This window comes from Acanthochromis polyacanthus, chromosome 17 (genome assembly GCF_021347895.1).
Source record: "Acanthochromis polyacanthus isolate Apoly-LR-REF ecotype Palm Island chromosome 17, KAUST_Apoly_ChrSc, whole genome shotgun sequence".
Lineage (NCBI taxonomy): Eukaryota > Metazoa > Chordata > Actinopteri > Pomacentridae > Acanthochromis > Acanthochromis polyacanthus.
Window position 1 is genome coordinate 32,497,633 of NC_067129.1, and position 13,097 is coordinate 32,510,729.

The 13,097-nt window shown below is 38.8% G+C and overlaps 1 protein-coding gene across 3 annotated transcripts in view; it reads left to right on the forward strand.

Moving 5' to 3' along the window:
- Positions 1 to 13,097, forward strand: part of clip2 (CAP-GLY domain containing linker protein 2) — a 75,755-nt gene that overhangs the window by 31,614 nt on the left and 31,044 nt on the right. For 2 of the 3 annotated variants that reach the window (XM_022215406.2, XM_022215407.2), the window contains exons 4-8: positions 724 to 848; positions 2,492 to 2,705; positions 6,927 to 7,124; positions 8,786 to 8,889; positions 9,098 to 9,158. In XM_022215406.2, coding sequence (XP_022071098.2) covers positions 724 to 848; positions 2,492 to 2,705; positions 6,927 to 7,124; positions 8,786 to 8,889; positions 9,098 to 9,158 — 702 coding nt within the window. Of the gene's footprint in view, positions 1 to 723; positions 849 to 2,491; positions 2,706 to 6,926; positions 7,125 to 8,785; positions 8,890 to 9,097; positions 9,159 to 12,879; positions 12,985 to 13,097 lie in introns of all 3 variants that reach the window. The other variant, XM_022215405.2, reaches the window with a different exon arrangement.

The following is a 13,097-nucleotide window of genomic DNA, read 5'->3' on the forward strand; positions in this document are numbered from 1 at the left end:
TTTGAGTCATTTTGAGATGAGCTGCAGTGAGTTTATCTGGTACTGGACCGTTAAATGATGCTGTTGGATGAGTTTAACAGGATCCTACTTACACATCACTACCAATATAAACTGAAACAGGGGATTTTAGTGTTAGATTTTTTTATAAATCAACAAAAAAATGGCTCAAAGCATGTATTAACTTTGTCATCATGGTTATTACTTGCAGTTTGATGGCTAAAACGGTGGTTTTATTGTGCAAAATCTAAACTGGAACACTGTAAAGTTTGCAAAAAGCTTAGATTTGTCAAATTTTCCTGATGGAACTGCACATTTTCCCTATTTATGCAGTTTGTGGCTTTTATAAATGATGCAATTTTAATGATTTTTAAAAGATAATCGACCTTTTAAACCCACCGATGGCTGAAATAGCAGTTTTATCACGTAAAATGGAAACTACAACACCGTAAAGTTTGCAAAAAGCAGTCAGATTTTCTTTTTGAATCCACTTGAACTTAAGCTATGAAATGAGCCACCTGGAAAGAAGAGATTATGGCAAAGGTTGTGTAAGAGTTTGACTTAAATGCAACCATTTTAAAGTCGACCAGGATGGTATTGCATCTAGTTTGATATTGGAACATCAAAGACGACTAATAGACGATGCTCCGTGATGCTTATTCTTTCTTTACAACTCCATGTGTGGCTTTTAATTTTAACAATCCGTCTTCCTCTTGTTGTTTTCAGGTCGGAGGCTCTAAGATGGGAGTCATTCGTTATATGGGGGAGACAGACTTCGCTAAGGGTGAGTGGTGTGGGGTGGAGCTGGACGAGCCTCTGGGGAAGAACGACGGTGCTGTCGCTGGTACAAGGTACACAAAAACACACACATATACACACTTCGTACTCTTCAAAACCCCCAAATTCCTTCGTTTTTTCCCCTAAAAGGAAATGGAGGAACCAGCAGCAGATCCAGCTGCTCGGCACCATTAGTTGGTCACGATTTAACCCTTCGTGTTTGTCGCTTTTAATTTGAATTCAGATTCCACAGACGTTCGTTTCACTCCAGCGCTCGGTTCTGTTGTCTTTTAGGGAAGAAAACTGCTCAAAATGCGTGAAATATGTTTGCAGACATTCTGGAGCAATGCTTGAATCTTAGAGCCAAAGAAACAAAAATGGGAAAAAAATAAAAGAGCTGCAAAAAGTAGCACAGTGTACCGACATGATTTAGTTACACGGCATCCGTTTATAGTTTATTCCAGGACTTTCTGCACAGATGTGAAACAGCTAGATGTTGGCAGATACAGGAATAAGAGGAGAAAATACAAATAAAATATCACATGATCAAATAATATCTCAAGCTTTAGGTAGAGGACAGAAACAAGGCATAAAACAACAGGAAATAAAACCATTAAAACCTGCAGAAATAATAGTCTGATGATTATGTAGTGAAAATATCCCAACAAGAATTAGAAGACGGATTAGTATCGATGCAATGTTTGATTCTCTTCTTTTCTGACTAATGAGCTGATTATGTTTTCAGTTAATTCCTTAATTGCTTTGTTTATGAAATGTTCCTTTCATAACTGACAAAGAAAAGCAGCAAATTCATGGTTTTTAGATGCATATGTTTGCTTATTAGCTTGTTAGCTTGATTGCTTATTAATTTTCTGACAAATCATCTCATTTAAAACTCACTAATATTGTGGATAAATATCCTTTCATAACTGACAAAGAAAAGCACCAAATTCAGACTTTTTCAATGCAAATGTTTGCTGTTTATTTCTTGGAAAATGACTTCAAGCTTATTAGCTTGTTTGCTAATTAATTTTCTGACAAATCATCTTAGTTTTAGTATCGAAAACATACTAATTTTGTGGATAGTATGAATATTTGTTTCTGCATGTGCATTTACCACCAGCAGAATCGGCATTTTAAGCTGCTTTTTTTTGCTTTATTATGTTGCATCTGCAGTGGGGCCTTCATTGCACATCTTGCAACAGTTTTATAGCTCATTTCAGGGGTAAACTGTTTAATTAGGGGTGAACAAAGAACTTTGAGGCCAATTTGCACCAGGGTGAAGTTGTTTCCACTTTTGTATGTTAATTTCCAGGTTATTGACTGTTTAGTCAGTAAATATCTACGTTTTTGACACCTTGGTCAATAAATATCCGGGTTATTGGTACTTTGGAACGTTAATATCCAAGTTTTTGACTGTTTAGTCAATAAATATCTATGTTTTTGACACCTTGGAATATTAATATCCAGGTTTTTGACACTTTGACCAGTAAATATTCAGGTCATTGGTACTTTGGAATGTCAATATCCAGGTTTTTGACTCCTTAGTCTATAAATATCCAGGTTGTTGATACTTTGGGTTGTTAGTATCCAGGTTTTTGACGCTTTTTTTTGTTGAAATGTTCCCACATGGCATCAAAAGATGATTATTTTCCACCAAAATGCTTCCAGTCCATACTTAGAAATGTCACTCCAACTTCTGCTTCTTTCCCTGCAGATACTTTCAGTGTCTCCCCAAGTTCGGCCTGTTCGCTCCGATCCACAAAGTGATCCGCATCGGTTTCCCGTCCACCAGCCCGGCCAAGGCCAAGAAGAGCAAACGGGTGGCCATGGGGGTCTCCTCTCTGGCCCACAGCCCCAGCAGCTCCTCCATCAGTTCAGTCAGCTCGGTGGCCTCCTCTGTGGGTGGACGACCGAGCCGAGCTGGGCTGGTAAGACGACTGCAGACGACACGTTGAGACACACTCTCAAAAGGAATTACTTGACGCTTTTTGGGAAATATGCTTGTTTACCGTCGTGCAGGAACCCGAATGAGAACTTGGTTACCGCTCTCATGTCTGTAAGATGTAATAAATTTGCTTTAGAGATGCTAACGAGGAGAATTTGTTGCGTTTAGACAGAGCAAAGCGAGGAGGCTGTCTTTTGACATGCTAGGTTGCCGTGGTAACAGATGCTGCACAGCTAACTTCAGAGTTAAGTCAGCCCTAACAAATGTCTCTCTTTAACAAATTAATTTCCTGGCAATTCCTTCTGAGGCAGCATGTTTCATCTGCAAACATGCTGAACTTTTACGGTACTAAAACCACTCTATCGTACGCTATATGCATCGTGTTGCCATGGGAACCCAGCATGCATTCAGCTGGTGATGTTGTCATATTTGGTCCTGGCCTGATTTACACAGCTAATAGCATAACATTAGAGAACTTTCCGATCTATCACAGAGAATATTCAATCAGTAGCATTAATTTCACTTTCAATTCCACCAAAAACTTGAGTGATTTTCACAAATTTGTTTCTATAGGACAGTGTCAGACCGAAGTGTTCATTTTTAAAAGTACTAAAGTTAAAATGTCAGAGTTCAGCCATCAGATTAGAGAAAAACATCTGCTTTGGGAGTTGCTGAGTGGTAAAATAAACGTATTCATTTATACATGTCTTGCTGTATTGGAGGTTGCAGTGTTTTTTAAAGTAATAAATCTTTATAGTCCTTGTAGCTTTTAAATCATAACAACCTTTCTCTGTTGACTAAAGTAGGCGACACATAACTGGTCCATATTTTGTAGGTGAATTGAGTCAAATGATGCAACAAATGACTCTTTTTATGTAAAGCAGAAAGCCTAAAGTTAACTAAGAAAGTTGATACCCATTTTTTCTGACTGAACCTACCTTTGTTGTGCACCTCTTATGATTAGCTATTATCAATTTTTAAAGAGAAATCTAATCTTTTTACTAGAGAGCGCTTTGACACAACAGCCATTGGCATGTTTTTGGATTAATTTGATGTTTATTTCAGCACTTTCAGTTTTTGAAAGGTGCTACAGAAAGAACTTTATTATAAGCATTGTGATGTATGCTAAGCTAAGCTAACCAGCTGCTGTCTGAGAGACATGAGAGTTGGAGGGATCTTCTCATCTAACTGCTTGCAAGTAGAGAAAATGAGCATATTTCCCAAAATGATTCCTTTAAAAAAATGAGTGAGTAAGTAAACATCAGAACAGGTGTTTCATCAAGTAGGAAACTGAAAGAAATTAGCGCTGCAAGCAGCGTTGAACGGACCTTCGCTGTTTGATGACAAGTCACCATTTTCTCCATGAACCATCATCAATGTCTTCAGGTCTATGTCACAACAGTTCTGGTTAATATGGGCAACCAGCTAGCAATAGTACATCAAAGTGTAAAACCTTTCCTGTTGCCATCAGGTGGCGCTATGACTATGAATGAATACTGACATACAGACTTGATCAGTTCAGGACTGATCAAACATGTAAAGTTTGAGACAGATTGAACCGTGGTCAGTGCAGTTAGACAGCACTTCCTGTTTCATGGCGAAGCATCAAAGTTCAGGGGGGCACCATGGAGACGCCCTTTGACTTTTGGGGAAGATTCTGATAACTTCTCATCATTAGGGCCTGTTGTATATACTGGCCAAATTTGAGGTCTCTGTTACCTCAAAGTACCCCGACCATAACTTCACCCCTGAATATGACCCAAAATAGCTCAAAATCTCACAATTCATTCAAAATGACAGACTTCCTGTTGCGTTTAGGGTTTCACTCCAAGAAGCTTTATATGGGTGGGTGCTATTTTCTAAAATGTTCTAGGGCGTGCTATGGAGCCATCTTGCCAAACACAGACGCAAATCCCGTGAAATATCAAATTTTTCGCCCCTTTGTATATGTGCATAAAATTTCATGCATTTTCGAGCATCTTTAGGCCTCAAAAATGCGATTCTACTGGGCAAAAAACGATTCCTTGCATTCCAATAGTGTCCTACACACTGTCAGTGCTCAGGCCAGAATAGTTAAAGCTACAAGCAGCGTTGAACGGACCCTCGCTGTGCCGCCACAGATAGCACGTTTGAGGAACCTCATAAACCAAAGCACAGTAAACGCATCAATCATCATCAGTGTCTAAAGGCTCATGCCAACACATTTAAGAATAATATGGTCAATCGGCTAACAACAGTACATCAAAGTATAAAACATGTTGCTAGCAGGTAGCGCTATGACTGTGAATGGATTTTGACATATGGATGTGATCAGAGCCGGACTGTGATCAAACATGTAAAGTTTGAGGCAAATTGGAGCATATACAGGGAGTAACACAGCACTTCCTGTTTAATGGAGAAGCATCTAAATTCTGAGGTCCGCCACGGCCACGCCCCTTTGAGCTTTGGGAAAGATTTTGAGGAATTTTCATCATTATGGCCTGTTGTATATATTGGTCAAATTAAAGGTCTGTTAGTTACCCCAAATCATAAGTTAGCTCCAAAAAATGACTCAAACTAACTCAAAATCTCACAATCATCTCAAAATGGTGGACTTCCTGCTGGGTTAAGGGTATGGCTCCAGGAGGTTAATTGAGGGCTATTGCTAATTTTTCCAAATGTCATAGGGGGCATTATGGATTCATTTTGCTACACACATGTAATATCAAATTATTTGCCACTTCAGATGTGTGTGCAAATTATTAGGAGGTTTTGAGCATCTTTAGCCCCTCAAAAATGCAATTCATTTGACGGGCGAAGAAAGTATAACAATAATTCCTTGCATTCCAATAGGGTGCTCGGGCCCTGCAAAGTTTGAAAATGCTTATTAAATCTATTGTAGAGGCTAAAACTCTGTTCTAATTCAGTTTGAATGAAATTTTCTGCCTTTAAATTGAAACACTAATGGATTCCTCGTCGTGAAGCGCTCCCCGATCCGCTGAGCAGCTCATCGTTTGCTGCAGTTCGAGACTCCAGTTCACTGACTTTGCAGTTTGCTGTGACAAACCTGCAGCCGAGAGAAAAAGTCCAGCAGCTCGTTTCTACGGACTGTGTCTTTAAGAACGACGTCCCCATCGGTGGTTGGCAGCAAACTAAAAGTAACGAGACATCGGAGGGTATCTCACATCGATTCTGAGCTGCTGGTTGCGAGCCAGATCCTGGATGGAGAACACTCCCATTTACTTACCTTAATTGTTGGCAGCAGCTTCTGAATCTTCATCACACTGCGCAAAACCTCCTGATTACTGAAGATGCTCGCCGGGCCACAATTCATTCTGTTAAGTGCTGAGAAAGTACAATCTTGATGGAGAAATTCAGATTTACTGAAGACACAATGAGTTAAACAGTGAAAGCCTCAGTTAGACGCCGCATTAAAGGCTGCAAGAGTATTATTAGCACCAGTCCACGTATAAACGGCTCCCCTGCTGCAATATTCAAAACTTCTGCCTGCGTAAAAGCAAGAATTCATACGTAGTGACTTCTGTTTGCCCTATTTCTGACATTATTATATTGAGAAAAGTCTCACTTTTTCATCTTTTTTCACTCTTTTATCATGTATAAAACAAAAAAAATCACAAAAAACACAACTTTTAAGGCTTTTTCTATGCACAGAAGTTGGCTTTCAACCATTATTCAAAGCCTCTGAACTGAAGTGAACTCAGAGCAGGTCTGTCAGGAATCCTTTCAGAGAGCAAACTCTAGTGGTCAAAGGCAATATTACATCTTTTCTCTTTAATGTTTTGGATGCTGCTGTTGCAGATGTTTCCCCAGCGATCGAATATTCCCAGAGAGGATGAAAAGAGAATGAAAGTTTAAAAGGCTGAGCGATGTGTGTTGTGTGAAAATGTGAACTTTATACAGCTTGAAATGATATAAAACAGCATAAAAAGTTATTAAGGAGACCGCACTTGCTGGGTTTTCTTTGTATATTAAGGATCAGAATTGCACTGCAACACGTTTTGGTTTTATTAAGGAAGTAATCAATCTGTGATCAAATCCAAACTAAATCTAATAAGACAAAGTTGAGATCGCAGGAAAGCTGCTCTCCTTTTGTGATCTTTAGATAAATACAGTTTATATCCAGCTCCATCTGAAGGCAGCCACATTGAGACGTAGACGTTAACTTGTCATGAATTCAGTCTGATCCCTGTTTCCGCCTTCCAAGCTGACGGAGACGTCGTCGCGTTACGCACGGAAGATCTCGGGCACCACGGCGCTGCAGGAAGCCCTGAAGGAGAAGCAGCAGCACATCGAGCAGCTGCTGGCCGAGAGGGACCTGGAGAGGGCCGAGGTGGCCAAAGCCAACAGCCACATCTGCGAGGTGGAGAAGGAGCTGAGCGTCCTCAAGGCCCAGCATGTGCAGGTACGAGGAGGTCGAGTAAAGATCTGTGAGGAAATAACTAATAGTCTATTTAATGACTTGACGCAGTGCATCTGTTGATTAAACATTACTTGTGTCCATCCATCCATCATCTATGCACTACTTAATCCACATTAGGGTCACGGGGGGACTGGAGTCTATCCCATCTGACTTAGAGTGAAGGCAGGGGACACCCTGGACAGGTCACCAGTCTGTTGCAGGGCTACCTATACAGACAAACAATCACTCTCACATTCACACCTACAGACAATTTAGAGTTACCAATTAACCTCAGCATATTTTTGGAGTGTGGGAGGAAGCCGGAGAACCCAGAGAAAACCCACACATGCACAGGCAGAACATGCAAACTCCATGCAGAAAGATCCTCTGAAGGCGAACTGAGGATTTTCCAGCTGCAAGGCCAAAGTGTTAACCACCAAGCCGCTGCACAGCCCCATTACTTGTGTATTTATTTAAAATAACTGACAGAATTTCAGCTAGAATAGGGTTATTTTCATCTTCTGTTCAACCAATATCTGATTTGCTCAAAACCTTTTTTCATTATTTACTATGGGCAAAGTTAATAAATTGCCCTTCGATCCACTTTCAGCATGATTTTTTCGCACGTTGAAATTTCAGGCTGTTTGAACGACAACATCTCAGCAACTACTGAAGAAAAATCCTGACATTTCCACAGTTATTTCTCATCATGTCATTGATTCGGAATCTGAACAAGTAGATCAAATTATCTGATTATAGTTGAGATGAAATTTGTAAAAAAAAAAAAAAAAAGGTCATCATTCAATTAGCATATGTAACATGCTGCCACTTGCACATTTTTTGTACATTCTTTGTAAAGATTTCTGTTTACACCTTTACTCCACTATTTAGTTATTTTATTTTCTTAATTTATTTCTCTTGTATGTTTAAAAGGGAGAATGTCATCCATAATTCATTGCTCACTGTGTATAATGACAATGAAGCTATCTTGTCTTGTAAGTCCCATCTTTGAGCTCAATTTAACTAAAAAAAATAACGCAGAATTCAACTAGTGATATTTTCTGAACCACATATAGCTGGGTGTCACAATAATCCAAAACTAAGCACATAAAATACTTTATAAAAAGAAATACTTGATCAGAGAAAAGTTGTTTTGTTGCATCTTCATGACTGATTGAGCAGGTTTGACAAGTTGTTGATAGTCTATTCCAAGTAGAACAGTTTCAACACAGTTCTCACAGTATGGATTCAAGATGAAAGACTTAGTGAGAAATAACTAGAAATTTCAGGCTTTTGTCTTCAGTAGTTCCTGAGTTATTGTTGTTCAAGTGTAGCCTCAAAATTCAATGAAAGAAAAAGCATGCACCCACCTACCTGTTTGTGTAAACTTCCTGTCAGATTTAGGAAAGGTTTGAGAAGCATGACAAAGGGCTCAAGGTGTTGATTTGGCATCCAAATTACCCAGATCTCAATACAAGTCCAGTATCTGTTGGATGTGCTGGAAAAAACAAGTCTGAATCGTGAAGTTCCCACAACCTCTTCAACTTGAAGGATCTGCTGCTAACCGCTCAGTTTTTGATAGAACAGGAAGCTTTCAGAAGTCTGGTGGTTTTATTGTTGGAGCTGATTGGTTTACTAACCGAATCTCCTTTTTCTGCCCGCAGTATGTAACAGAGAATGAAAACACCCTCCAGCAAGTCAAAACAATGTTGGCGAGCACACAGAAAGATAAACTGGAACTGGCTAATCAGCTTGAAGAAGAGAAAAGGTAAAGTTTTATCCGCTCTCTTATGTAATGGTGCTGGAACTTTAATCAAAAATAATGTTTCAAAGCAACTCCAGGTGTTCCCTTCATCTTCCTGTTCTAGCACATCGGCTATTTTCACATTATCCTCATCTGAAAACAGGATTTTTCTTGAATCTGCTTCACTGTTCTTCACAACCTTCTGTGGACATTCTACATGATGTGTTTACAGGAAAGTGGAGGACCTCCAGTTCAGAGTAGAAGAAGAATCCATCACCAAAGGAGACCTGGAGGTATTTATCAGTATTATGTGTGTCAGTATTTCATCATACTAATGTGTCAGTAGATAGTTTTTCACACTGTGTAACCCAGACAGCATTATGCACATCCTGGAGATCAAAACAAACAAAAAAAGATGTAAAAATGTCTTTGGAAAGATGGTTTGGATGCACACAACTTAACTGAATGTGAAACGTTTTGCAGACGACAGACTCGTATTCACACATAAATATTGTATTTAACCCTCTGAACCCCCAAACAATTTTGGGTGCTTTATGTTCCTTTGTTGCTAAAATAAAATGTTTTAAGCTAATATAAAGTCTTAAACCTCGACTGAAACAGCACAACTATGTCTAGAAGTAGAGAAAACTCCAAAATGTCTTCTTTGCAGTATGATAAAATTATAATGCCATAAATCATAAAAAAAACGACAGACCAAACTTAGAGTTATTTGGTTATTTGTTTAGATAAAAACCAGCAATTAATATTTCCAACAGTTTTTTGAAGTGCCCACAGGTGTCACCAGCACTAGAAAAAATGCATACTTTTTACTGCCACAACTGTTTCACTACCTCCATTGTTATTTTGTAAACACAGCCTGCAGTTAACACCATAACTCTGCTTAGAAATGCAGAATCTTCAGGTTTTTTTACGGAATCTGTTTCGTGTAAATGGTTTATTTTGAGCAATTTTTAAAGAAGACAAAGTGATTTGATTAAATATCTTTGGTTAAGTTTCTCAGTGTAGTTCAAGGACTATCAAGACATTTAAAATTGATGGATTTCTCCATGTTATTAGAGTTTCTGACACTGACAAATGGTATAATCAGTCAATCAAATTCAATTTTTTTGAAAGATAACATGCCTTTCAAACCCAGTGGCTTGTTTTAGGGTTCAGAGGGTTAATAAATACTTTAGTTTTTAGCATGTAAAGTCTCAAGGATTTGAACCCCACAGATGAATTTCTGACTTTATTGAAGCTGTGTACCTAAAATCTGCAATCCATTAGATAAGGTACACAACGTGTCCTTGCCCCTATTTGTCCCTCAAGACGTCCTTTATTTGAATGCACCAATAAAAAAACAAATATAAACACTACGACCTATAATCCAGCATAAAGATCCAGCAGAGCATGGAAGCAGCGTTTACACAGATAAATTGAAAGTAGGCCGTCGCTGCTAATAGACTAAGATGTGCTCAAAGTGCAATTAAAATCTTATCTATTCTGATAGGAAAGGTAAACTCTGAGGGCCACTTTGTCACAGTTCACGCCACTTTAAAGAGAAGTCAGTCATTAATCTGTATTTTCTTGCTGTCGACAAATCCAACAAAAAGTCCAAAACCAACAGTGTGTTAGTTTGTCTCTTAACACTGTGTGACTTTATTCTCTCTGCAGCGCTCAGTTTAGACTCCATTTGTTTCTACTGAAGATGTAAATCTTTCAATACGCAGACAGAAAGGCAAAGTAATTAACTGAAACAGCAGCACTGTAGTTTTGTGTAAAGATCACTTAAACAGGAGGAAATTACGCATTAGTTGGGATTATTCTCGGTAGCGGATTAATACATGGTTATTCGGTGCTGTAGGTTAGTTACTCAATATCATCCTGTGCAATGACGAGAGATAACAATGGGCTTTTATTACATTTTGGACGATAATGGAGCTCTTTTGACGAGCTAAATCAGATATATCAGACTTTTGACACTCAGACAGCTTTATTATATATTGGCTAATATTCTTAATTCATATGCATGTATATGTCTTAAACTAATAATGAAAAGGGAAAATGTTTTTTAACTTTGCTGTAATGTATTTCCCAAACTAGTCAACAGTTAACCATTGAGACACCGCTCTACTCCTCACCACTGTCTGCTCTGCTACACGTGCTGCTGAGAGTAAACAATGGAGTCTGAGCATCGATTTTCTGCAGTATGTTCTGTTCAAAAAAAGTTTTCATGTTGGACAGCATATTCACACATCAATACATATCAGACGATATCCTGATATCATAATATATAACCAATATATTGACGGAGCACTAGTTTTTACAGTGTTTGTCTTCATTCATCAATGGGATTTGTTGACAGTAAGAAAATAAATGTCACCATCTTTACCAGCTAGAATTTTCAACTGTGAGAAACTGTGAGTCAGTGTTGGCATCCCATTCTCAACATCCTGAGTTTGGAACAGCAACCTTCTATGCATGATTGGTAAAATGTACAATACTTTCAGCTCAAGAAATTAAACATCTGGAATATCACCAACCTTATTCTTTGAATGTGATGTATGCCAAAGTCAATGCACTCCTTCAAATTTTTAGAGAAAGTGGTCCTAATACAGAATTTATTGGCTTTTTTTGTTCTTCGGCCACCTCTTTACCAAGTTACATAACATTTGGCCTGCCTGGTTTTTCAGAGTTTTGCCTACAGATGAACAAAAACAGATGAAAAAATCCTCCAATCTGAAAGTAGACACAGTCAGACTTTGGTTTAATTTATACACTCGCAAACACATTAGGAACTTCTAAAATCTCCACTTATCCTGTTCTACGTCCGTTTGTAGATTTCGACATATTCGTAAATAATCACATTGACACAATATAATAGTCTGCTCTGTAACCAGTGTAAAGTCATCAGAAACAACCAGAAAGATCTACACCGTTATAATTCATACTGTCAGACTTCTCTTTAATTTGTACCTGGACAAACCCCATCGAAACTAAAATCTCCAGATATCCTGTGTTACGTCCATTTGCAGATCTAGACATATCTTAGAAATAATCACACTGACACAATATAATAGTCTGAGCTACTATAGCCAGTGTAAAGTCATCAGAAACAGCCAAAAACAGCCTAACCCTAACCCTAGAGTCTGAACTATAATCGGTGTAAACTCATCAGAAATATCCGCTAAACATCCACATCTTTATAATTCACACCATCAGACTTTTCTTTAATTTGTACCTGGACAAACGCAGTAGGAACTTGAAAAATCTCCAGATGTCCTGTTCTACGTCCGTTCACAGATCTAGACATATCTTAGAAATAATCACATTGACACAATATAATAGTCTGAGCTACTATAGCCAGTGTAAAGTCATCAGAAACAGCCAAAAACATCCACTAAACATCCACATCTTTGTAATTCATACTATCAGACTTTGCTTTAATCTGTACCTGGACAAACACAGTAGGGACTTCTAAGATCTCAAGATATCCTGTGCTACGTCTGTTCACAGATCTAGACATATCTTTAAAATGATCACATTAACCCAATGCTATATTTTGCTCTATAACGAGTGTAAAGTCATCAGAACTAGCCAGAAACATCCACTAAACATCCCCCTTCTGACTGAATTTGACATGAGGTGCTTTCGAGGTCTACATCCGTCTTTGCACACGGATACAGAAAGCAATAATTGGTCCAAATCCGTCTGAAGGGAAAACTTCTGCTCTCACCAGTTGTGTAGCAGCGACCACAAAGTTCTCCTCAACTGCGAAATGCACTTTGTGTGAAAATGCACTCTAACCTCAGATGTTCTCCTTAAATCTCCCCATCATGTGATCGGCTCAGTTCTCCCACAGTGCTGCTGTCTTCTGAGCTGCCCTTTGATCATCTGTTGTCGGTGGTTTTGATCCCTATCACTCCTCTTTGATCTTTATGACTCTCTTTCAGCCTTTCCATTTTTTCCTCTCCCCTCTTCTCCTCTTGTCTTTCTCTTTGTCTCTTTCCGTAGACTCAGACGAAATTGGAACATGCCCACATTCGTCAGCTTGAGCAGAGTCTGCTCCTCGAAAAGTCGAGAGCAGAGGAGCTCCAGAAAGAATTAGAGAAGCGGAGGGTAAAAAAAGAACAAAAAACCCTACTAAAAATAAAAACAACCCTTTGGCTGTGGCCACTGTCCTGTGTGGTTCTGCACCTGTTTGCTGCTTTGTTGATGATGGCTGAACTCCC